This window comes from Salvelinus fontinalis, chromosome 22, assembly GCF_029448725.1.
Source record: "Salvelinus fontinalis isolate EN_2023a chromosome 22, ASM2944872v1, whole genome shotgun sequence".
Classification (NCBI taxonomy): domain Eukaryota; kingdom Metazoa; phylum Chordata; class Actinopteri; order Salmoniformes; family Salmonidae; genus Salvelinus; species Salvelinus fontinalis.
Genome location: NC_074686.1, coordinates 29,369,249 through 29,395,417, shown reverse-complemented (window position 1 = coordinate 29,395,417; position 26,169 = coordinate 29,369,249). Strand labels below are relative to the sequence as shown.

General features: G+C 47.2%; 1 protein-coding gene across 3 annotated transcripts in view; it reads left to right on the top strand.

Moving 5' to 3' along the window:
- The window catches only part of LOC129820161 (adenylyl cyclase-associated protein 2-like), a 47,386-nt gene that overhangs the window by 11,213 nt on the left and 10,004 nt on the right, over nucleotides 1-26,169 (top strand). For 2 of the 3 annotated variants that reach the window (XM_055877111.1, XM_055877110.1), the window contains exons 2-7: nucleotides 2,287-2,411; nucleotides 2,623-2,723; nucleotides 5,707-5,784; nucleotides 20,901-21,044; nucleotides 21,182-21,267; nucleotides 21,460-21,565. In XM_055877111.1, the coding sequence (XP_055733086.1) occupies nucleotides 2,297-2,411; nucleotides 2,623-2,723; nucleotides 5,707-5,784; nucleotides 20,901-21,044; nucleotides 21,182-21,267; nucleotides 21,460-21,565 (630 nt within the window). In that variant the 5' untranslated portion in view covers nucleotides 2,287-2,296. Of the gene's footprint in view, nucleotides 1-1,129; nucleotides 1,181-2,286; nucleotides 2,412-2,622; nucleotides 2,724-5,706; nucleotides 5,785-20,900; nucleotides 21,045-21,181; nucleotides 21,268-21,459; nucleotides 21,566-26,169 lie in introns of all 3 variants that reach the window. The other variant, XM_055877112.1, reaches the window with a different exon arrangement.

Sequence of the window (26,169 nt, the reverse complement as noted above, 5' to 3'; positions counted from 1 at the left end):
GACCAGCTCTGGCTACAGCTCCAGTGCTGGACATATCAAGGCTCAGTGACAGAACCAGCTCTGGCTCCAGCTCCAGTGCTGGACATATCAAGGCTCAGTGACAGGACCAGCTCTGGCTACAGCTCCAGTGCTGGACATATCAAGGCTCAGTGACAGGACCAGCCCTGGTTACAGCTCCAGTGCTGGACATATCAAGGCTCAGTGACAGAACCAGCTCTGGCTACAGCTCCAGTGCTGGACATATCAAGGCTCATTGACAGGACCAACGTCAACAAGGCAAAGGAGGTGATCGTGCACTACAGGAAACGGAGAGCCAAGCACGCCCCATTCACATCGACGGGCTGTAGTGGAGCGGGTCGAGAGCTTTAAGTTCCTCGATGTCCACATCACTAAGGATCTATCATGGTTAAAACACACCAACACAGTCGTGAAGAGGACACGACTATGCCTCATCCCCAGCAGGTGGCTGAAAAGATTATTCATGGGTCCTCAGATCCTCAAAGTTCTACAGCTGCACCATTAACTGGCTGCATCACCGCTTGGTATGTCAACTGCTTGGTATCCGACCACAAGGTGCTACAGAGGGTAGTGCGTAAGGCCCAGTACATCACTGGGGCCAAGCTCCCTGCCATCCAGGACCGCTATACCAGGTGGTGTTAGAGGAATGCCCTAAAAATTGTCAAAAACTCCAGCGACCAAAGTCATAGACTGTTTTCTCTGCTACCACACGGCAAGCCGATACACCAAGTCTGGAACCAACAGGACCCTGTACAGCTTCTACCCCCAAGCCATAGGACTGCTAAATAGTAAGTTAAATAGTCCGGGTAGCTATTTGGTTATTTGCATTGACCCTTTTTGTACTAACTTTTTTGACTCACATGCGCTGCTTTTACTGTTTTTATTATCTATCCTCTTGCCTAGTCACTTTACTCCTAGTTATATGTACATATCTACCTCAATTTCCATCCATTCACCCACACCGCGTCTCACAAAGACACAGCGGTTGGAACCCAAAATCTCAAATTTGGACTCCAGACCAAAGGACATATTTCCACTGGTGTAATGTCCATTGCTCGTGTATCTTGCCCCAAGCAAGTCTCTTCTTCTTATTGCTGTGGTTTCTTTGCAGCAATTCGACCATGAAGGCCTGATTCACACAGTCTCCTCTGAACAGTTGATGGTGAGATGTGTCTCTTACTTGAACTCTGTGAAGCATTTATTTGGGCTGCAATTTCTGAGGCTGGTAACTCTAATGAACTTATCCTCTGCAGCAGAGGTAACTCTGGGTCTTCCATTCCTGTGGCGGTCCTCATGAGAGCCAGTTTCATCATAGCGCTTGATGGTTTTTGCGACTGCACTTGAAGAAACTTTCAAAGTTATTGACATTTTTCGTATTGACTGAACTTCATGTCTTAAGCAAAGAGAAACAACAGTCCATTACTTTATTTGAGCTGTACTTGCCATAATTGGACTTTTACCAAATAGGGTTATCTTCTGTATACCACCCCTACCTTGTCACAACACAACTGATTGGCTCAAACATATTAAGAAGGAAAGAAATTCCACAAATGTACTTTTAACAAGGCACACCTGTTTAATTGAAAAGCATTCCAGGTGACTACCTCCATGAAGCTGGTTGAGAGAATGCCAAGAGTGTGCAAAGCTGGCATCAAGTTGGCTATTTTGAAGGATCTCAAATATAACATATTTTGACTTGTTTATCAATGTTTTGGTTACTACATGATTCCATATGTGTTATTTCATAGTTTTGATGTCTCCACTATTATTCTACAATGTAGAAAATAGTAAAAATAAAGAAAATCCCTTGAATAAGCAGGTGTTCTAAAACGTTTGACCGGTAGTGTATATAGCCATGTTATCGTTACTCATTGTGTATTTATTATTATTTTATTAATTTGTGTTTTACTTTTCTATTATTTTTCTCTCTGCATTGTTGGGAAGAAGCATTTCACTGTTGTTCTAAACCTGGTGTTTATGAAGCATGTGACAAATAAAATGATATTGATTTGATTGATTGATTGGCCAGCCCTGTCTACAGGCCCAGTGATGGACATATTAACGCTCTTTGACAGGACCAGCCATGGTTACAGCCCCAGGCTCTTTGATTGGACCAGCCATGGTTACAGCCCCAGGCTCTTTGATTGGACCAGCCATGGTTACAGCCCCAGGCTCTTTGATTGGACCAGCCATGGTTACAGCCCCAGGCTCTTTGATTGGACCAGCCATGGTTACAGCCCCAGACTGACTTTCTCCACTTCCTTCTAGGGCCGCCACCATGGAAAAATTAGTTCAGAGGCTGGAGCAGGCCGTGATTCGCTTAGAGCAGGTGTCCGTCAACATGCAGGTGTCCAATGGCATGGCCAACGGGGACTGTAACGGGATCAACGGAGGTGAGTAGTAGAATTCTCATGGTCCAGGTTACGACAGCGGTGTTTATCATTGGGTAGTGAGGCAGAGTAACCAGGAGGTTCAATGTTTAAGGTTCAAGAAGGTTCAACTGGGAACTACTTTATGCAATGAACATATAATACTGTATGTAAAAGTACAGTATAGTCATTGTTTTATCCTGCTTCTTCCTCTCCTCCACTCCTGTCTCTACAGGTCTGTCCCAGTGTATGGATGCCTTTGACCTGCTGCTGTTGGGGCCAGTGTCAGAGTACCTGAAGAATAGCCGAGCCATAGGAGACGATGTGGAGAACCATGTGAGTTGTGTGTGTGTGTGTGTGTATGTGCGTGTGTGCGTGTGACTGATTCTCCTTAAGTGTATTTGAGTGGCGTCTTGCAAAGGTTGCAAACGGGAAATGGCTCTGCGCCACTAAGAGCACAAAGTCTCCTCCTCAATCCCCAAATCCCTCAAATGTTCTCACTTACACACACACACACACACACACTCACACACACCAGCTGTCTCAGACAGGGGGCTGTCCACAGCTGCTGTCTTGGTTAACACACTGGTGTTATATTTGGGTTTTATCTGAAACTGTTAGTCTACAGTAAATGAAACGAAGCAGTCCCTTTCCCTTCACTAGAATATGTGGACAACTACAAATATGTAGGTGTCTGGTTAGACTGTAAACTCCTTCCAGACTCAAATTAAGCATCTCCAATCCAAAATAAATCTAGAATCGGCTTCCTATTTCGCAACAAAGCCTCCTTCACTCATGTTGCCAAACATATCCTCGTAAAACGGACTATCCTACTAATCCTTGGCTTCGGCGATGTCATTTACAAAATAGCCCTCAACACTCTACTCAGCAAACTGGATGTAGTCTATCACATTGCCATCCGTTTTTGTCACCAAAGCCCCATATACTACCCACCACTGCGACCTGTATGCTCTCGTTGGCTGGCCCTCACCACATATCCATCGCCAAACCCACTGGCTCCAGGTAATCTACAAGTCTTTGCTAGGTAAAGCCTCGCCTTATCTCAGCTCACTGGTCACCATAGCAACACCCACTGGTAGCATGCGCTCCAGCAGGTATATTTTACTGGTCACCCCCAAAGCCAACACTTCCCTTGGCCTTTCCTTCCAGTTCTCTGCTGCCAATGACTGGAACGAATTGCAAAAATCTCTAAAGCTGGAGTCTTATATCTCCCTCTCTAAGTTTAAGCATCAGCTGTCAGAGCAGCTTACCGATCACTGTACCTGTACACAGCCAATGTGTAAATAGCACACCCAACTACCTCATCCCCATATTATTACTTACCCTCTTGCTCTTTTGCACCCCAGTGTCTCTACTTGCACATCATCATCTGCACATCTATCACTCCAGTGTTAATGATAAATTGTAATTATTTCGCCTCTAGGGCCTATTTATTGCCTACCTCCCTACTCTTCTACATTTGCACACACTGTACATAGATTTTTCTATTTTTCTTTTCTATTGTGTTATTGACTGTACGTGTGTTTATGTGTAACTCTGTGTTGTTGTTTTTATCGCAGTGCTTTGCTTTATCTTGGCCAGGTCGCAGTTGTAAATGAAAACTTGTTCTCAACTGGCCTACCTGATTAAATAAAGGTGAAATAAAATTTAAAATTTAAAAATTTAAAATTTAAAACTCAGCGCCTACTCTGTAACAGCGCTGAGAATACACAAAAAAGATCATTAGGATTTGAGTTGTTTTATTTAATGTGTACTATGGCAGCTAAAAGCTGAACAGCATTAGCACATACCAGAAAACACATTTAAATAAATAAACTGAGAGACAAGAAAATCTAAAAGTAAAGAAAGGGAGTTGAAGGAAAGAATGGATCACCACAGAATGATATAAATATGAAAATAAGAAAGTCGCCTACTCTGTTCTCACAGGCTACTATTCTACTTCTACTCTGTTCTCACACGCTACTATTCTACTTCCATTGAGAGAAACTCTGTGTGTAACTTTAATTCATGATACTGTATATCAGGGTTCCGCGGGGATTTTATTTGCCCTCCCAAGTTTTCTGAGTGAAATGTTATTGTTGGACATAAAAGACTGTAAAAACACCAGCAAATCTGTTTCAAAGTGTATATACCCACGTATAATAGAGAGACATATGTGATCGAATCCAAATGTAAGCAAAGTTTACAATATTATATATGTTCTTGATCTGTCATTATGTTCCGGTTCCCTGATCATCCGCTCAAGAAAAAATTGTCCTGCGGCGGAATCTAGTTGATGATCCCTGATGTATATTTTGTCACCCAGCCAACTCTAACACCACTAACATGTAATAGTCATTTCTCTCTAACACAGTGAGATTCTCTCTAGATCTACCAGTGACCATAGGGATGGATGAATGTTGAGCACTTAGTGACCACTTCACTTCCCTGACAGCTCTCTGTTATTGGGACTAGTTTTATATAAAGACATGGAGGATTCCCCTTGTTTTATCTCTCATAGGTCTGCCTGGCTTTGGGAGCTGAGCATTGTAGTCTGACTGTGTGGGGTCCAGCCCTTGGCCAGGGAAAACCACTGTAGAGAGCTGGGGAGAGGAAGAGTGATTTAAATGACAGTCTGTTTCCTGTCCCCTACAAAGCCTATGGCGGGAGTGTGTTTGAACTTTAACCCTGAGTTCCAATATTAAACCGCAACACAAGCACCTTTTCCTCCCTGATGTCAGGCCGTTTTCCACAAGGAGATGAAGCGTAGTTTGTGGCTAGTAATCATATTGGCAACCACTTTGATGAATTCTATTTTGACTCCCAAAATAGAGCACACATTTTTTACCTTTATTCATACCAGGCACTGACAGAATGTCCAACTTGAAAAAATCCCTTTCTCAAGGGAGACATGATTACCAATGGGAATGAAATAACTGAGTACGTGTTAAAGCAGAATGACAGAGAAATAGCCCTAATCTGTGGTGAAAATGGGACTGGGGGATAGGGCGAGGATATTTCTTCATGGGTCTTTTCCCTCGTAAGACAACATTCACTTAATCTCCTTCTCCCATCACAGTGAAGGAGGGAAGAGGAGGAGGGGGTGTTTGGGTTAGAGGTGGGGGTTTTTAAGTTAGGAAAGCTCCTTTTATGGGTTCCTCTGGAGGTCTTTTCCCAAACATGGGACATGCCTCATGGGACCTGACTAATGCAGAGTTTTATATCAGCATGATGCAGTGCAGGTTTCGTTAGAGAGGGAAATGTGGCTTATAATGCCCTCAAATTTGACCTTTTAACCTTTTCCCGCTGTGCTTGACAGGCGGAGATGGTGAACAACGCTCTACAGCTTCAGAGAAGCTTCCTCAAAATGGCCACCACACACCAGGAGCCTGCTCAGGTAAGGATGATATGTGCAATGGCTTGGAGGACTGTTCTGAATGCAAATACCCAAATCAAATCCAATGTTATTGTTCACATACACATGGTTAGCAGATGTTAATGCGAGTGTAGCGAAATGCTTGTGCTTCTAGTTACGACAGTGCAGTAATATCTAACAAGTAATCTAGCAATTCCACAACAACTACCTTATACACACAATGTAAAGGGATGGAATAAGAATATGTACATATAAATATATGGATGAGCGATGGCCGAGTGGCATAGGCAAGATGGTATAAAATACAGTATATACATATGAGATGAGTAATGTAAGATATGTAAACATTATTAAAGTGGCATTATTTAAAGTGACTAGTCATCCATTTATTAAAGTGGCCAATGATTGAGTCTGTATGTAGACAGCAGCCTGTTTTTCAGTCTCTCGGTCTCAGCTTTGATGCATCTGTACTGACCTCGCCTTCTGGATGGTAGCGGTGTGAACAGGCAGTGGCTCGGTTGGTTGATGTCCCTGAGGATCTTTTTGGCCTTCCTGTGACATTGGGTGCTGCAGGTGTCCTGGAGGGCAGGTAGTTTGCCCCCGCTGATACATTGTGTAGACCGCACCACCCTCTGGAGAGCCTTGCGGTTTATGGAGGTGCAGTTGCCGTACCAGGCGGTGATACAGCCCGACAGGATGGTCTCAATTGTTGTGCATCTGTAAAAGTTTGTGAGGGTTTTAGGTGACAAGCCAAATTTATTCAGCCTCCTGAGGTTGAAGAGGCATTGTTGCGCCTTCTTCACCACACTATCAAATCAAATTTTATTTGTCACATACACATGGTTAGCAGATGTTAATGCGAGTGTAGCGAAATGCTTCTGCTTCTAGTTCTGACAGTGCAGTAATATCTAACAATTCCCCAACAACTACCTAATACACACATCTAAAGGGGTGAATGAGAATATGTAAGTATATGGATGAGAAATGGCCCAGGGGCATAGGTAAGGTGCAATAGATGGTATAAAATACAGTATATAGATAGATGTGATATGAGTAATGTAAGATGTGTCAACATTTATTAAAGTGGCATTATTTAGAGTGCATTGTATAAAGTGACTAGTGATCCATTTATTAAAGTGGCCAGTGATTGGGTCTCAATGTAGGCAGCAGCCTCTCTGAGTTAGTGATTGCTGTTTAGCAGTCTGATGGCCTTGAGATAGAAGCTGTTTGTCAGTGTTTCGGTCCCAGCTTTGATGCACTTGTACTGACCTCGCCTTCTGGATGGTAGCGGTGTGGACAGGCAGTGGCTCGGGTGGTTGATGTCCTTGAGGATCGGCCTTCTTGTGACATTGGGTGCTGCAGGTGTCATGGAGGGCAGGTAGTTTGCCCCCGGTGATGTGTTGTGCAGACCGCACCAGCCTCTGGAGAGCCTTGCGGTTGAGGGAGGTGCAGTTCACATACCAGGCTGTGATACAGCCCAACAGGATGCTCTCGATTGTGAATCTGTAAAAGTTTGTCAGGGTTTTGGGTGACAAGCCAAATTTCTTCTGCCTCCTGAGGTTTGAGGTGCTGTTGCACTTTTTTTTACCACACTGTCTGGTGAGTGGACCATTTCAGTTCGTCCATGATGTGTACGCCGAGGAACTTAACATTTTCCACCTTCTCCACTGCTGTCCCTTCGATGTGAATAGGGGGGGGGTGCTCCCTCTGCTGTTTCCTGAAGTCCACGATCTCTCCTTTGTTTTGTTGACGTTGAGTGAGAGGTTGTTTTCCTGACACCACACTCTGAGTGCCTTCACCTCCTCCCTGTAGGCCGTCTCGTCGTTGTTGGTAATCAAGCCCACTACTGTTGTGTCGTCTGCAAACTTGATGATTGAGTTGGAGGCGTGCATGGCCACGCAGTTGTGGGTGAACAGGGAGTACAAGAGGGGGCTGAGCATGCACCCTTGTGGGGCCCCAGTGTTGAGGGTCAGTGAAGTGGAGATGTTGTTTCCTACCTTAACCACTTGGCTGCGGCCCGTCAAAGTCCAGAACCCAATTGCACAGGGCGGGGTTGAGACCCAGGGCCTCCAGCTTGATGATGAGCTTGGAGGGTACTACGGTGTTGAATGCTAAGCTGTAGTCAATGAACAGAATTCTTACAAAGGTATTCCTCTTGTCCAGATGGGATAGGGCGGTGTGCAGTGTGATGGCGATCGCATCGTCTTTGGACTGGAATGCATGCTGAAGTGGGTCTAGGGTGGCCGGTAAGGTGGAGGTGATATGATCCTTGACTAGTCTCTCAAAGCACTTCATGATGACAGAAGTGAGTGCTACGGGCCGATAATAATTTAGTTCAGTTATCTTTGCCTTCTTTGGTACCCAAAGCAAGTAAAACAAATTTGTCTGGGTCAGGACTACTGGCCAACTGCACTTCAACTGAGTTATCTATTGTGGACTTAAATCCTATACCTAATGTAGCCAGTGTCACACATTTCAGTGTCGCAGTGTCGTCCTTTTCAGTACCGCTCATTTCAGTAGCGCTCATTTCATTGTTGCTAATTTTAGTATCACTCCTTTCAGTACGGCTCATTTCAGTATCGCTCATTTCAGTGTCGCCCATTTCAGTACTGTTAATTTCGGTACTGCTCATTTCAAATCAAAAATCAAATCAAATTGTATTTGTCACGTGCCGAATACAACAGGTGTAGACCTAACCAACAATGCAGTTTTAAGAAAATTCCTAATAAAAGTAATAGATAAGAATAACAAAAAATGTACAGAGCCGCAGTAAATAACAATAGCGGTGCTATATACAGGGGGTACCGGTACAGAGTCAATGTGCGGGGGCACCGGTGTCGAGGTAATTGAGGTAATATGTACATGTAGGTAGAGTTATTAAAGTGAGTATTGCCCATTTCAGTACCGCCCTTTTCAGTATCGCCCATTTCAGTATCACTCATTTCAGTATTGCCCTTTTCAGTATCGGCCATTTCAGGAACACCTTTTCCAGAGTTCCAGTAGCAGACTTTTCCTCTCTGTGTTTCCCTGTGCTGCTGGGCCAGTGGCCAGCCATGCAGCGCCCCGGAGCACTGTTCACATAGGATTACCCCTTTTTAAAAAAGAACGCTAATACAACACATTCCCAATGCATTCATGTATGGGTAAGGGAGGGGGAAAGGGGGTGAAAGGGAGGGGGTATGGAGAGGAAGAGGGGTTAACGTGTTATCATCCCGTCAGCCTTCAGTTTGTATTGAAACAGGCGGGAGCTCAGAGCTGTACAGGAAGTGATTAACTCCTATCTCGCAGGTCATTGGTCAAGTGGCAGTGAGAGAGAATTCACCAATTGTCTGATAAACAAATAAGGAGGAAGGGTTTAAACAGAGGGAGGGAAGGGAGAGGAAGGGAATAAGAGATAGTGGAGGAAGAGAGGAAAGAAGGGGAGTGGAGAGATGACAAGACGGGTGGTAAGGAGTTTCATGTCCTGTATCTTTACTGTAGCCTGTAGAAAGACTGGAGACTGTAGAGAGCCTGTAGCGAGACTGTAGAGAGCCTATAGAGAGACTGTAGCCTGTAGAGAGCCTGTGGAGAGCCTGTAGAGAGCCTGTAGAGAGACTTTAGAGACCATAATTTTTATTTATTTATTTTATTTCACTTTTATTTAACCAGGTAAGCTAGTTGAGAACAAGTTCTCATTTACAACTGCGACCTGGCCAAGATAAAGCAAAGCAGTGTGACACAAACAACAACACAGAGTTACACATGGAATAAACAAGCGTACAGTCAATAACACAATAGAAAAAAAAGAAAGTCTATATACAGTGTGTGCAAATGGCGTGAGGAGGTAAGGCAATAAATAGGCCATAGTATTGAAGTAATTACAATTTAGCAGATTAACACTGGAGTGATAGATGAGCAGATGAAGATGTGCAAGTAGTGATACTGGTGTGCAAAAGAGCAGAAAAGTAAATACAAACAATATGGGAATGAGGTAGGTAGATTGGATGGGCTATTTACAGATGGACTATGTACAGCTGCAGTGATCGGTTAGCTGCTCAGATAGCTGATGTTTAAAGTTAGTGAGGGAAATATAAGTCTCCAGCTTCAGTGATTTTTGCAATTCGTTCCAGTCACTGGCAGCAGAGAACTGGAAGGAAAGGCGGCCAAAGGAGATGTTGGCTTTGGGGATGATCCGTGAGATATACCTGCTGGAGCGCGTGCTACGGGTGGGTGTTGTTATCGTGACCAGTGAGCTGAGATAAGGCGGCACTTTACCAAGCATAGACTTATAGATGACCTGGAGCCAGTGGGTCTGGCGATGAATATGTAGCGAGGGCCAGCCGACTAGAGCATACAGGTCGCAGTGGTGGGTGGTATAAGGGGCTTTGATGACAAAACGGATGGCACTGTGATAGGCACTGTGATAAACTGCATCCAGTTTGCTGAGTAGAGTATTGGAAGCTATTTTGTAGATGACATCGCCGAAGTCGAGGATCGGTAGGATAGTCAGTTTTACTAGGGTAAGTTTGGCGGCGTGAGTGAAGGAGGCTTTGTTCCGGAATAGAAAGCCGATTTGATTTTGGATTGGAGATGTTTAATATGAGTCTGGAAGGAGAGTTTACAGTCTAGCTAGACACCTAGGTATTTGTAGTTGTCCACATATTCTAGGTCAGAACCGTCCAGAGTAGTGATGGCGGGCGGGTGCGGGCAGCGAACGGTTGGAAAGCATGCATTTGGTTTTACTAGCGTTTAAGAGCAGTTGGAGGCCACGAAGGAGTGTTGTATGGCATTGAAGCTCGTTTGTAGGTTAGTTAACACAGTATCCAAAGAAGGGCCAGATGTATACTTGGGGCGGCAGGTAGCCTAGTGGTTAGAGCGTTGGACTAGTAACCGAAAGGATGCAAGTTCGAATCCCCAAGCTGACAAGGTACAAATCTGTCGTTCTGCCCCTGAACAAGGCAGTTAACTCACTCTTCCTAGGCCGTCATTGAAAATAAGAATTTGTTCTTAACTGACTTGCCTAGATAAAAAAAGTTAAAATATATATTTTTTTATACAGATTGGTGTCGTCTGCGTAGAGGTGGATCAGGGAATGTAGCCTGTAGAGAGCCTGTAGCATGTAGAGAGCCTGTAGAGAGCCTGAAGAGAGACTGTAGCCTGAAGAGAGACTGTAGCCTATAGAGAGACTGTAGCCTATAGAGAGACTGTAGCCTCTAGAGAGACTGTAGCCTCTAGAGAGACTGTAGCCTCTAGAGAGACTGTAGCCTGTAGAGAGCCTGTAGCCTGTAGAGAGCCTGTAGCCTGTAGAGAGCCTGTAGCCTGTAGAGAGCCTGTAGCCTGTAGAGAGCCTGTAGCCTGTAGAGAGCCTGTAGCCTGTAGAGAGCCTGTAGCCTGTAGAGAGCCTGTAGCCTGTAGAGAGCCTGTAGCCTGTAGAGAGCCTGTAGCCTGTAGAGAGCCTGTAGCCTGTAGAGAGCCTGTAGCCTGTAGAGAGCCTGTAGCCTGTAGAGAGCCTGTAGCCTGTAGAGAGACTGTAGACTGTAGAGAGCCTGTAGAGAGGCAGTAGCATGTAGAGAGACTGTAGAGAGCTTATAGCCTGTAGAGAGCTTGTAGCCTGTAGAGAGCCTGTAGAGAGACTGTAGCCTGTTGAGATGTTGGATGGGGAGCGTTCCTGCACAGTTATTTTTAGGTCTCTCCAGAGATGTTCGAATGGGATTCAAGTCTGGGCTCTGGCTGGGCCACTCAAGAACATTCAGAGACTTGTCCCGAAGCCACTCCTGCGTTGTCTTGGCTGTGTGCTTAGGGTCGTTGTCCTGTTGGAAGGTGAACCTTCGCCTCAGTCTGAGGTCCTGAGCGCTCTGGAGCAGGTTTTCAACAAGGATCTCTCTGTACTTTGCTCCGTTCATCTTTGCCTCAATCCTGACTCGTCTCCCAGTCCCTGCTGCTGAAAAACATCCCCGCAGCATGATGCTGCCACCACCGTGCTTCACCGTAGGGATGGTGCCAGGTTTTCTCCAGACGTGACACGTGGCATTCAGGCCAAAGAGTTCAATCTTGGTTTCATCAGACCAGATCATCTTGTTTCTCATGGTCTGGGAGTCCTTTTGGTGCCTTTTGGCAAACTCCAAGCGGGCTGTCATGTGCGTTTTACTGAGGAGTGGCTTCCGTCTGGCCACTCTACTATAAAGGCCTGATTGGTGGAGTGCTGCAGAGATGGTTGTCTTTCTGGAAGGTTCTCCCATCTCCACAGAGGAACTCTAGAGCTCTGTCAGAGTGACCATCAAGTTCTTGTTCACCTCCCTGACCAAGGCCCTTATCCCCCGATTGCTCAGTTTGGCTAGGCGGGAAGCTCTAGGAAGAGTCTTGGTGGTTCCAAACTTCTTCCATTTAAGAATGTTGGAGGCCACTGTGTTCTTGTGAACCTTCAATGCTGCAGACATATTTTGGTAACCTTCCCCAGATCTGTGCCTCGACACAATCCTGTCTCAGAGCTCTACGGACAATTCCTTTGACCTCGTGGCTTGGTTTTTGCTCTGACATGCACTGTCAACTGTGGGACCTTATATATACAGGTGTTTGCCTTTCCAAATCATGTCCAATCAATTGAATTTACCATAAGTGGACTCCAATCAAGTTCTAGAAATATCTCAAGGATGGTCAATGGGAACAGGATGCACCTGAGCTCAATTTCGAGTCTCCTAGCAAAGGGTCTGAATACTTATGTAAATAAGGTATTTCAGTTTTTTATTTTTAATAAATGTGCAGACATTTCTAAAAACCTGTTTTCACTTTGTCATTATGGGGTATTGTGTGTAGATTGCTGAGGAAAATCTTTTATTTAATCCATTTTAGAATAAGGCTGTAATGTAACAAAATGTGGAAAAAGTCAAGTGGTCTGAATACTTTCTGAAGGCACTGTAGTTGTATATTAACCTCAATCATGGCCTTTGTCCTCCATTTGGAGCAGCATTTGGTGGAAAAGGGATTGTAACCCTGTACATCTCTCCCATAGGGACCCTAGAGCCGCCGGTAAACCTCTGGCTTTTCTCTCCACCACTCCGGCCTGGAGTTGTGCTCTGTGGCTTTTTATGGGCATGTTCTATATTTGAGCTGCTCCTGCTCCTCTGTGTGTGTGTGTGTGTGTGTGTGTGTGTGAGAAGCTGGGCTCACGTGAGGCTTTTCACTCTGTGTGTGTGTGTGTCTCACACTACAGCTGTCTCGCCTCGACAGCCCTATGCGCTGCTGTGAGGCTTTACACTGTAGAATCCCACTGTTGGTTTCTCCTTGGTCACTTTCCACCGGGAGCTTTGATCTCGTGTTTTGCATTATAGCTCATAGCCTGGTCATTATAGCTCATAGCCTGGTCATTATAGCTCATAGCCTGGTCATTATAGCTCATAGCCTGGTCGTTATAGCTCAGAGCCTGGTCGTTATAGCTCAGAGCCTGGTCGTTATAGCTCAGAGCCTGGTCGTTATAGCTCAGAGCCTGGTCGTTATAGCTCAGATCCTGGTCGTTATAGCTCAGAGCCTGGTCGTTATAGCTCAGAGCCTGGTCGTTATAGCTCAGAGCCTGGTCGTTATAGCTCAGAGCCTGGTCGTTATAGCTCAGAGCCTGGTCGTTATAGCTCAGAGCCTGGTCGTTATAGCTCAGAGCCTGGTCGTTATAGCTCAGAGCCTGGTCGTTATAGCTCAGAGCCTGGTCGTTATAGCTCAGAGCCTGGTCGTTATAGCTCAGAGCCTGGTCGTTATAGCTCAGAGCCTGGTCGTTATAGCTCAGAGCCTGGTCGTTATAGCTCAGAGCCTGGTCGTTATAGCTCAGAGCCTGGTCGTTATAGCTCAGAGCCTGGCCAGTCAGTGAATGTCAGCATAGTGGACGCCAAGCCATGGTATCAGATAGTGTGCTTATACGGTACAGATCAAATAACTTGATGCTACGCTTTGTTCCTTTTTTTCTCTTCTACTTTCTCTCTCCCTCTCTGTCTAACTTTCTCTACCGTCTCTCTCCCTGTCTTTCTGTCTAACTCTCTCTACCGTCTCTCTCCCTCTCTTTCTAACTCTCTCTACCGTCTCTCTCCCTGTCTTTCTGTCTAACTCTCTCTACCATCTCTCTCTCTCTCATTACACATTCTTTCTCAGTGAATGGTGTGTAATGTAGGCCCCTGACCCACTCATAGCCTGGAGATATCCTGGCTATTTATGTCTCTCTTCATTGGAAGTGGAGGATGATTGAGAGGGGGGAATATGGGGCTCTGTCTTACCAATGGGGCTGAAATAAAATATTTGGGCTATCAGATACCCCTGGTACAGTAACTAAAAGAGTCGAGGGGAGGGAGGAAGATCTTTAGCCTGAAAGATATGTACAACTCACAGATTAATCGTCACTAGGGCCAGGAGGAAAACCTTTTGGGCCTTATCATCATCACAGATGAATTGGTCATAGCATCACTTTATCTCAGCGGGTATTTCCTCCATTTCATGGAGAAGTGGTTTTCTTTTAAGGATGCTCTAGCAGGCTAATTGTTTTTGATGGGATCTGGACAGAGTGAAAGTAAGACAGTCGATGTTGGTCCTCCCTATGAAAGGACTGTCTATCTCATGTTATGAAAATCATGTGCATCTGATTTGGGCAAGAATTTGCTCAAAAAAATAGTTCTCTCTTTCTGTCTCTCCCTCTGACACACAAGGAGAAACTGTAGTATGTAAAATGCAGCAAACTATGTCGGAGTGTATAAGATTATTATTCAAATCAAACCGATACACTTAGGAATAGAGCTGTACAGTACTTCTGACAATTTCATCCTCTCCACATCTGTAAACATTCTCTAGGAGAGGCTCTCTGAGTATTTAAACCACCGATTGGATGACCTAAGATAGTGGTTCCCAACTCCAGACCTTGAGTACCCCCAACAGTAGTCCCTGATGGTGGCAGGGAAGTCAGGCGCAGGAGATCGAACTTGGTATAAAACAAAGCAGTTTAATAAGTGCTCAAAAACTCAGAAAACCAAAATAATACAAGTGGGTACAAAACCCGTCGCACACCAGAACATATCTTGCACATAGCTTACAAAACAAACAATCACCGACAAGGACAATGAGGGGGAACAGAGGGTTAAATACTAAACTTATAATGAATGGGATTGGAACCAGGTGTGATACAAGACAAAATCAAAGGAAAATGAAAAGGTCGGCGACTTCGACCGCCCGAACAAGGAGAGGGACCAACTTCGGGGGAAGTTGTGACAGTACCCCCCCCCCCCCCCCCCCTTAATGCGCGGCTCCAGCAGTGTGTTGACACCGGCCTCGGGGATGACCCGGAGGGCGAGGCGCAGGGCGATCCGGACGAAGACGGTGGAACTCCTGTAGCATAGATGGGTCCAACATGTCCTCGACCGGAACCCAGCACCTCTCCTCCGGACCATACCCTTCCCACTCCATGAGATACTGAAAGCCCCTCGCCTGGCGCCTCAAATCCAGTATGGAGCGAACGGAGTACACCGGGGCCCCCCCGATGTCCAGAGGGGGCGGAGGAACCTCCCGCACCTCAGACTCCTGAGCGGGCCAGCCACCACCGGCCTGAGGAGAGACACATGGAACGAGGGGTTAATACGGTAATCGGGTGGAAGCTGTAACCTATAACAAACTTCGTTCACTCTCCTCAGGACTTTAAATGGCCCCACAAACCGCGGGCCCAGCTTCCGGCAGGACAGGCGGAGGGGCAGGTTTTGGGTCGAGAGCCAGACCCGGTCTCACTGCGGTGGCAATCTGCATTAATTTTCTGGCGCGTCACGGCCTGCTGAAGGTAGACACGGACGGCTTCCCATGTCTCCTCCGTGCGCCTGAACCATTCGTCCACCGTAGGAACCTCGGTCTGACCCTGATGCTAAGGTGCCAGAACCGGCTGGTACCCCAGTATGCACTGGAAGGGAGAGATGTTACTGGAGGAGTGGCGGAGCGAGTTCTGTGCCATCTCGGCCCAGGGCACGAACTCCGCCCACTCCCCCGGCCGGTCCTGGCAATAGGACCGCAGAAACCTACCCACATCCTGGTTCACTCTCCACCTGCCCATTACTCTCGGGGTGAAACCTTGAAGTAAGGCTGATCGAGACCCCCAGACGTTTCATGAACGCCTTCCAGACCCTAGACGTGAACTGGGGACCCCGATCAGACACTATATCCTCAGGCACCCCGTAGTGCCGGAAGACATGTGTAAACAAAGCCTCCGCAGTCTGTAGGTCTGTAGGGAGACCGGGCAGAGGGAGGAGATGACAGAACGATCCACAACAACCAGGATCGCAGTGTTACCCTGTGAAAGTGGAAGATCAGTAAGAAAATCCACCGACAGGTGCGACCAAGGCCGCTGTGGAACAGGTAAGGGGTGTAGCTTACCTCCTGGCAGGTTCCTAGGAGCCTTACACTGGGCGCACACCGAGCAGGAGGAAACATAAACCCTCACGTCCTTAGCCAAGGTAGGCCACCAGTACCTCCCGCTCAAACAGCGCACTGTCCGAACGATCCCAGGATGACCAGAGGGTAACGTGTGGGACCAATAGATCAACCGGTCACGGACAGCAGACGGAACGTACAGACGCCCAGCGGGACACTGGACGGGAGCGGGCTCTGCACGTAACGCCTGTTCAATGTCCGTGTCCAGCTCCCACACTACCGGCGCCACCAGGCAGGAAGTGGGGAGTATGGGAGTGGGATCCATGGGCCCGCTCCTCTGTGTCATACAGCCGGGACAATGCGTCTGCCTTTGCGTTCTGGGAGCCTGGTCTGTAAGATAGGGTAAACACAAAATGGGTGAAAAGCATGGCCCACCTTGCCTGGCGAGGGTTCAGTCTCCTCACTGCCCGGATGATCTCCAGATTGCGGTGGTCAGTCCAGATGAGAAAAGGGTGTCTAGCCCCCTCAAGCCAATGTCTTCACACCTTCAAGGCCTTGATGACAGCCAACAACTCCCGGTCCCCCACGTCATAGATTCGCTCCGCCGGGCTGAGCTTCTTCGAGAATAAGGCACAGAGACAGAGCTTCTGTGGCGTACCCGAGCGCTGAGAGAGCACAGCTCTTATCCCAGCCTCGAACGCGTCCACCTCCACTATGAACGCCACTGAGGGATCCGGATGGGCCAGTACGGGAGCCAAGGTAAACGGAGCCCTCAGGTGACTAAAAGCCCTGTCCGCCTCAGCTGTCCACTGCAAGCGCACCGGGCCCCCCTTCAGCAGTGAGGTAATGGGAGCCGCTACCTGATCAAAACCCCGGATAAACCTCCGGTAGTAGTTGGCAGACCCTAAGAACCGCTGCACCTCCTTTACCTTGGTGAGTGTCGGGCTAATTATGCACGGCTGCAATGCGGTCACTCTCCATCTCCACCACTGATGTGGAAATGCGATACCCTAGGAAGGAGACGGACTGTTGGAAGAACAGGCATTTCTCAGCCTTGACGTACAGGTCATGCTCCAACAGGCGACCAAGCACTTTGCGCACCAGGGACACATGCTCAGCGTGTGTAGCGGAGTATATCAAAATGTCATCACTATACGCCACTACACCCTGCCCGTGCAGGTCCCGGAATATTTAGTCTACAAAGGTTTGGAAGACTGATGGCGCATTCATCAACCCGTACAGCATGACGAGGTACTCGTAGTGCCCAGAGGTGGTACTGAAAGCCGTCTTCCACTCGTCTCCCTCTCGGATACGCACCAGGTTGTAAGCGCTCCTGAGATCTAATTTGGTGAAGAAGCGTGCCCCGTGCATTGACTCTATCGCTGTGGCTATGAGCGGTAGCGGGTAACTATACCTCACAGTGATCTGATTCAGACCCCGATAGTCAATACACGGGCGCAGACTTCCCTCCTTCTTCAAAAAAGAGACTTGAGGCGGGTGAAGTGGAGGACCGAATGTACCCCTGACGCAGGGATTCGGAGACATATGTTTACAAAGCCTCCGTCTCCGCCTGTGAGAGGGGATACACGTGACTCCTGGGAAGTGCAGCGTCTACCAGGAGATCTATCGCACAATTGCCCCGTCGATGAGGTGGTAATTGAGTTCTTCGCCTTCTTCTCCAAAAAGAAGGCGAGAGCCAAATTGGCATTTTCAGGGGGAATTTACACGGTGGAGACCTCGTCTGGACTCTCCACCGTAGTAGCACCAACGGAAACCCCTAAACACCTACCTAAGCACTCTCGCGACCACTCCGTGAGAGCCCTCTGTGGCCAAGAAACAGTGGGGTTATGACAAGCTAACCAGGGTAGCGGGAGAGTCAATAATGAAGAGACTAATTCTCTCCGTATGACCCCGCTGCATCACCATGCCCAAAGGAGCGGTGACCTCCCTAATCAAACCTGGCCCTAATGGTCGACTATCTAAGGCGTGAACGGGGAAAGGCACATCCACGGGAACGATGGGGATCCCTAAACTATGGGCTAAAGCTCTGTCAATAAAATTCCCAGCCGCGCCTGAATCAATGAGCGCCTTATGCTGGGAATGCGGGGTAACCTCAGGGAAAATGACAAACACAAACATCTGCGCAACAGAGGGCTCTGGGTGAGAATGGTGCCGGCTCACCTGGGGTGACGCCAGAGCGCCCTGCCTGCTGCCTCGATCCCCAGAGGAACCAACACGACACCGACCGGCAGTGTGACCTCTGCGGCCACAGATGGTGCACGAGCGGGAACCCCCTCTGGTCTCCCTGCGCACCGCCCCTTCCAGCTCCATGGGTATTGGAGAGGGGGTGCGGGAGGATGGAACCACCGGACCCCGATCAGAAACGTCCGCGGGTAGCCAGCAGGTTGCCCAGCCGGATGGACAAGTCCACCAGCTGGTCGAACGTGAGGGTGGTGTCTCTGCAGGCCAACTCCCGACGGACGTCCTCATGCAGACTGCAGCGGTAATGGTCGAACAGGGCCCTGTCGCTCCATCCCGCGCCAACAGCCAGAGTCCTAAACTCCAGGGCGAACTCCTGGGCGCTCCTCGTTTCCTGCCTCAGATGGTAGAGGCGCTCACTCAACTCCTCAAACTGGTCCAACGCCGCATCTCCCTCTCTCCACATGGCGTTGGCCCACTCCGCGGCTTTCCCGGTGAGGCACGAGACGAGGGCGGACACCCTCTCACGGCCCGATGGAGCCGGGTGGACGGTGGCCATGTATAGCTCCAGTTGAAGCAGGAACCCCTGGCAGTTCGCAGCCTCTCCGTTGTACTCCTGGGGCAGGGAGAGACGAATCCCACTGGGACCAGGAGGAAGAGGGGCGCTCAGAGAAGACCCCGGTTGTGCTGGTGGAGGCACTGGAAGAACTCCCTGTGTCTCCCAGCGGTCCATTGTCCGGACAACGCGGTTCATGGCGGTGCCAAGATGGTGAAGCATTGCTGCGTGCTCCTGGACGCACTCCTCCACCCCTATAACCGGGGTACCTGCTCCTGCTGACCTCATACTGGGTTGGTGATTCTGTAAGGGTGCGTGCTTGTGGCAGGGAAGTCAGGCGCAGGAGATCGAACTTATAAAACGAAGCAGCTTAATAAGTGCTCAAAAACTCAGAAAACCAAAATTTACAAAATAATACAAGTGGGTACAAAACCCGTCGCACACCAGAACATATCTTGCACATAGCTTACAAAACAAACAATCGCTGACAAGGACAATGAGGGGGAACAGAGGGTTAAATACTCAACTTATAATGAATGGGATTGGAACCATGTGTGATACAAGACAAAAGCAAAAGAAAATGAAAAGAGGATCAGCGATGGCTAGAAGGTCGGCGACTTCGACCGCCCGAACGCCGCCCGAACAAGGAGAGGGACCAACTTTGGTGGAAGTCGTGACAGAGGTACAGAGTGGCAGACAGGCTCGAGGTCAAGGCAGGCAGAATGGTCAGGCAGGCGGGTACAGAGTCTAGAAACAGGCAAGGGTCAAAACCGGGAGGACTAGAAAAAGGAGAAATAGCAAAAGCAAGAGAACGGGGAAAAACGTGGTTGACTTGGACATACAAGACGAACTGGCACAGAGAGACTGGAAACACAGGGATAAATACACTGGGGATAACAAGCAACACCTGGAGGGGGTGGAGACAATAACAAGGACAGGTGAAACAGATCAGGGTGTGACATGTAGAAACATCTCAAGGATGATCAATGGAAACAGGATGCACCTGAGCTGAGTCTCATAGCAAAGGGCCTGAACACTTATGTATTCAGACCTTTTGGTATTTCTGTTTTTTATTTTTAATACATTTGCAAAAATGTCTAAAACATGGTTTTGCTTTGTCATTATGGGGTATTGTGTGTAGATTGATGAGGAACATTTTTAATTTAATACATTTTAGAATAAGGCTGTAGCGTAACAAAATGTGTAAAAAGTGAAGGGGTCTGATTACTTTCCGCAATTATGCATAATGCAATTAAATCAGTTGCCATAGCAACGGAAGAATAATCACATCCTTTCTCAAAATAAAGCTAAATAAATAGAAATTATTATATTTATTTTTCTTTCCCACAGCATATCGACACCGCGGGGGATATTTAGTTAAAATGTCATAGCAACATCGGCTTAGGTACAGGTCAAAATAAGAGAACTGTACTACAGTGTCACTAGGGAAACAATGTGTTCCTTTACCCAGTTGTGTGAAGGTAAACTGTAAACATTAGACCTGCTCAGTGCCTTACAAGGCCAGAGGGATCTCCCAATGAACAGAGGAATGCTGGGAGGAGAGGGAGGAGGGAGGGAAAGAGGGATGGAAGCTAGCAGGGTTCTGGAAGTTCCAATGGAAAATGGATCCTTCTAATAAAATTCCAGTTGCCCAGTTATAAAATCAGTCAAATTGCACACTGCCTTCGACTAGCTGGCATGCATGGCAGAGTTGCTTGTGGGCAAGGCAGTAAGTGAAACTGCTATATAACGGGTAACATGAGGTAACTGGCCCATTGAGACTGGTGCTCTCACGCAGGTTATGGAGAGCACTGAGAGCTGCTCAGACCACTATTACAGAGAATGTATGGGTGTTGAGTTATACTTAAGTCATTGATAAATGCTATTTGCATATTGTCAGTTATATAGAAAAGACACTACCTGTGAGATTGTTCCGTTTTTGTTGACAAGCATTCTCTCTCCCAATATCTTTCTCTTTTTCATTTTCCCTCTCTCGCTCTCCTTCCCTCTCTCTCCCTCCCAGATGGAGCTGTCTGACCTGCTGAAGCCTATCTCAGAGAAAATCCAGGAGATTCAGAACTTTCGGGAATGTAACCGTGGTAGCAGCCAATTCAACCACCTATCAGCTGTCAGCGAGAGCATCCCAGCGCTGGGCTGGGTCGCCGTGGTGAGGAGACATCGCTCACTCATTCACATCTTCACTGTGTTTCTGTGAATGTATAAAATTCATACATAGGGTCAGCTTTGTTTAACTACCTCTATCTCTCTCTTTTTTCTCTTTCTCTCGCTCCTTCTCTCTTCCAGAGCCAGAAGCCGGTTCCCTATGTGAAGGAGATGAATGATGCTGCCATTTTCTACACTAACAGAGTTCTGAAAGACTATAAAGACTCGTGAGTATGACTCCTGGTGTATTACATCAACTTTAGCTTATTAACTACTTTGCAGATTATTGTTGGTATGTAAAAATAACTGTCTGTGTCTTTTTCTCTCTCTGTGTATTCGTTCTAATCCATCCCCCTTTTCCTTGTCACTCTCTCTCTCTCCACCTCTCTCCGTCTGTCTGTTGATCTCTTTCTCTATAGAGACAAGCGTCATGTGGATTGGGTGGGGTCCTACCTATCCATCTGGACTGAGCTTCAGAGCTTCATCAAACAGCATCACACAACAGGCCTAGTCTGGAGCAAGACTGTGAGTAGTAGCGACACTTAAGATTTACAAAAATAATCACCCAGTCCAGTAGAGGCTCCGCAGAGGAGAAGGGGGAGGGCCTTCCTCGGTGAATTTCATAAAAAAAAAAAAATTGAACATTAAAAAAGTTCTAATTTTTAGATAAAACTATACTAAATATAACCACGTCACCCAAAAATGTATTAAAACACACTATTTTGCAATGAAGGCAGCCTCAGCAGCACTCTGTAGGGTAGCACAATGGTGTAGCCGGAGGACAGCTAGCTTCCGTCCTCCTCTGGGTACGTTGACTTCAATACAAAACCTAGGGAGCTCATGGTTCTCACCCCCTTCCACAGACCTACACAGTAATTATGACAACTTCCGGAGAACGTCATCCAACCTATCAGATATCTTGCAGCATGAACTGACATTGTCCACCCAATCAAAGGATCAGAGAGTAAATATAGTACTGAAAACATAAGCTACAGCTAGCTAGCACTGCGGTGCATAAAATATAGTGAGTAGTTGAGTCGAAGAGAGAGAAAGACAATAGTTGAACAGTTTTGAATAAATTTATTTCAAAATGAAGGAGAAGCAAGAAATTTCGTTAAAAAATAATAACTTTCAGTTTTGTTTACTTAGCTAGCAAATGCAGCTAGCTAGTTTAGCCTGCTCAAACAGAGGGATGCTATTTTAGCTAGCTGGCTATGTCTATCCAACACAACACTGGAACTCTTCCAAGTCAAGGCAAGCTTTTGGTTTGACTAATTTATTTCAACCGGGGCCCGCTGGGTTAAGTGCTAAACTGCTTACTGACTGTACACTAATGTTACTGCATGATAATAGCAGATTTACTAACGCGTTAGTTCTATTTGCTATGTTGACTATGATGTTACTTTATCCAATATTTTTACAACGATGTAGGCTGTGTGTAGCAGTTTGGCTTGGAAAGTATCTTTTCGCCTGGTCACATATAGTTGATGTGTTGTGCATTGAAGTCCACAAGCTAAGGTGAGAGGTGGAGAGTGCATAGATGCGAGAAGGAATACAATGTGCTATGAAAATTAACTGTGTTTATGCGTGATCAGGGGTGTATTCATTCCGCCGATTCTCTTGAAAAACTTTTCTTAAACGGAATTGTCACGACTTCCGCCGAAGTCGGTCCCTCTCCTTGTTTGGGCGATGTTCGGCAGTCGACGTCACCAGCCTTCTAGCAATCACTGATCCATTTTTCATTTTCCATTGGTTTTGTCTTGTCTTCCTTCACACCTGGTTCCAATCCCACCAATTACATGTTGTGTATTTAACCCTCTGTTTCCCCTCTTGTCCTTGTCGGAGATTGTTTGATTGTATGTGATGTGCATGTATTGTGTACAGGAAGTAAATGGAACAAAACAGGGATAAACATACCTGAACATGTCAATAGAAACTCTTGTTTGCAACTTTTAGACAAATGATTACACCCTATATCAGCTAGATGCAGGCAAGAGTGTACAAGGCGGTATTGAATGTGTCACTGTCTGTCCATATGTCACTGTATGTCACCTCAAATTTTTCTCTCGACCTGTGTGCACCTAAGTTGTAAACTTTCCTTCATAGGTTAAGTTGTAGCAACCTATGATGGGTATAGGGAAAATTTTAGTATTATGTAGAAGCCTAAACCTATCAATGTTAAAATGAGCTGGGTGAATGGAATATGAATGACAGTCATCCAATATGCTGTAATAGAAATAAGGCCATGCTCATAAAATATGTATCGTCCTCCCTCATCTTAAACGGTACTGACCGCCACTAATCGTCACATACTAACTAAACTGTGTAACTATAATTACCACATTATGACTACAACTCTAATGCTTCAGTCCACACAGTACATACAGTGAGGTCTGAATTATTGTCACCCTTGAAAAAGATAAGCATGACTGTATAAAATAAAATGTTCAAATACTGAGCTATATTGTGTGCTCGAAAAAATTGGGCAATTATATTATTTTATACTAATACAATTGCTCAGAGAAATACATTTTGTTTAACAAGTAATACATTTAAATAAAAAAATGTATGGTTCAAATGATTGACACCCCTGTTTTCAATACCTCACATTATGATGATAACGGCACTGAGACTTTTTCTAGAATGTTTTATGAGGATTTTAGACCATTCCTCCATACAGAATCCTTCCAGATCTTTGATATCCTTTGTCTGTGCTCTTCAGTTCAAACCACTGGTTTTCAATAGGGTTCAAGTCTGGAGACTGAGATGGCCATTGCAAAAATATTTTTATGATTTATTTTATACAGTCATTTTGCTTTTATTAAGGGTCTTTATTAAGGGTGTTAATCATTTCGGACTCCACTGTATACCATCATCATGTTGTAACTGTGCTGTAAAACAGTTACATGAGACATATAATGGATAGTTAATGTCATACTACAGCGCTTCAGCAGCACTACGGTCCTCTAGCTAGCTAACGTCCAGTGGGGCATTCCCTCCACATTCCATTATCCATGTGTTACAGCAGCAAATAGCTCCTGATCCAACCTCCTCAACACTGCCCTGAACACTGCTCCTCCCTGGGCCGGGAGTTTTTCACGACTCTGTGACCCGAGAAGGAACAACTTGGGTCCCACTGCCTGACTTCTCAGGACTTTTTTATCTGAGGTTGGATAAATAGGCCCAGAATTCCTGGCTTTTTCCATGATCAGGTCACACGGTCAGGAAACGCTCCTGGCCCTATGGATGAACTGTAACCTTGCTTGCCATGCAGGTTTGAACGGGCAGGAACAAGACTCAATGAATTACAGCTCGCCTCGAGACATAATTGTCTCTGACTCTTTTGGAGTCGTCCAGTTGTTTTCATCTGCAGCAGAGACTCAGATGTTGTTTTCTGTTTCCTTATTTTTAAAGTGGTACAGGACTGCTGTCCAAATGGCACTATATTACTTACATAGAGCCCATAGGGTCTGGCCAAACGTAGTGCACTATATAGGGAATATGGTGCCGGTTGGGATGTCGTTCTCATGTGTATATTTTTATGTGTAGTTATGCAGGCAGGCAGCTGGTTGCTAAGGACCAGCTTGTATGAATGACTTGGTCCCTGGTGTACTGGTGGCTGCTTTGTGGTTCTCAATTGAGCAATTGTAGAGTTTGCTGGGAATTCATGCTCTTCTTCTATCATCTGCTTTCTGTTTTCTTCCTCTACTACTCTTTGTCCTTTTCTCTTCCCCCCTTCTCCCTCTCTCTTCACCCCTTCTCCCTCTCTCTCTTCCCCCCTTTGCTCTCTCTCTCTCTTCCCCCCTTTGCTCTCTCTCTCTCTTCCCCCCTTTGCTCTCTCTCTCTCTTCCCCCCTTTGCTCTCTCTCTCTCTTCCCCCCTTCGCTCTCTCTCTCTCTTCCCCCCTTCGCTCTCTCTCTCTCTTCCCCCCTTCGCTCTCTCTCTCTCTTCCCCCCTTCGCTCTCTCTCTCTCTTCCCCCCTTCGCTCTCTCTCTCTCTTCCCCCCTTCGCTCTCTCTCTCTTCCCCCCTTCGCTCTCTCTCTCTCTTCCCCCCTTCGCTCTCTCTCTCTCTTCCCCCCTTCGCTCTCTCTCTCTCTTCCCCCCTTCGCTCTCTCTCTCTCTTCCCCCCTTCGCTCTCTCTCTCTCTTCCCCCCTTCGCTCTCTCTCTCTCTTCCCCCCTTCGCTCTCTCTCTCTCTTCCCCCCTTCGCTCTCTCTCTCTCTTCCCCCCTTCGCTCTCTCTCTCTCTCTTCCCCCCTTCGCTCTCTCTCTCTCTTCCCCCCTTCGCTCTCTCTCTCTCTTCCCCCCTTCGCTCTCTCTCTCTCTTCCCCCCTTCGCTCTCTCTCTCTCTTCCCCCCTTCGCTCTCTCTCTCTCTTCCCCCCTTCGCTCTCTCTCTCTCTTCCCCCCTTCGCTCTCTCTCTCTCTTCCCCCCTTCGCTCTCTCTCTCTCTTCCCCCCTTCGCTCTCTCTCTCTCTTCCCCCCTTCGCTCTCTCTCTCTCTTCCCCCCTTCGCTCTCTCTCTCTCTTCCCCCCTTCGCTCTCTCTCTCTCTTCCCCCCTTCGCTCTCTCTCTCTCTTCCCCCCTTCGCTCTCTCTCTCTCTTCCCCCCTTCGCTCTCTCTCTCTCTTCCCCCCTTCGCTCTCTCTCTCTCTTCCCCCCTTCGCTCTCTCTCTCTCTTCCCCCCTTCGCTCTCTCTCTCTCTTCCCCCCTTCGCTCTCTCTCTCTCTTCCCCCCTTCGCTCTCTCTCTCTCTTCCCCCCTTCGCTCTCTCTCTCTCTTCCCCCCTTCGCTCTCTCTCTCTCTTCCCCCCTTCGCTCTCTCTCTCTCTTCCCCCCTTCGCTCTCTCTCTCTCTTCCCCCCTTCGCTCTCTCTCTCTCTCTTCCCCCCTTCGCTCTCTCTCTCTCTTCCCCCCTTCGCTCTCTCTCTCTCTTCCCCCCTTCGCTCTCTCTCTCTCTTCCCCCCTTCGCTCTCTCTCTCTCTTCCCCCCTTCGCTCTCTCTCTCTCTTCCCCCCTTCGCGCTCTCTCTCTCTTCCCCCCCTTCGCGCTCTCTCTCTCTTCCCCCCCTTCGCTCTCTCTCTCTCTTCCCCCCTTCGCTCTCTCTCTCTCTTCCCCCCCTTCGCTCTCTCTCTCTCTT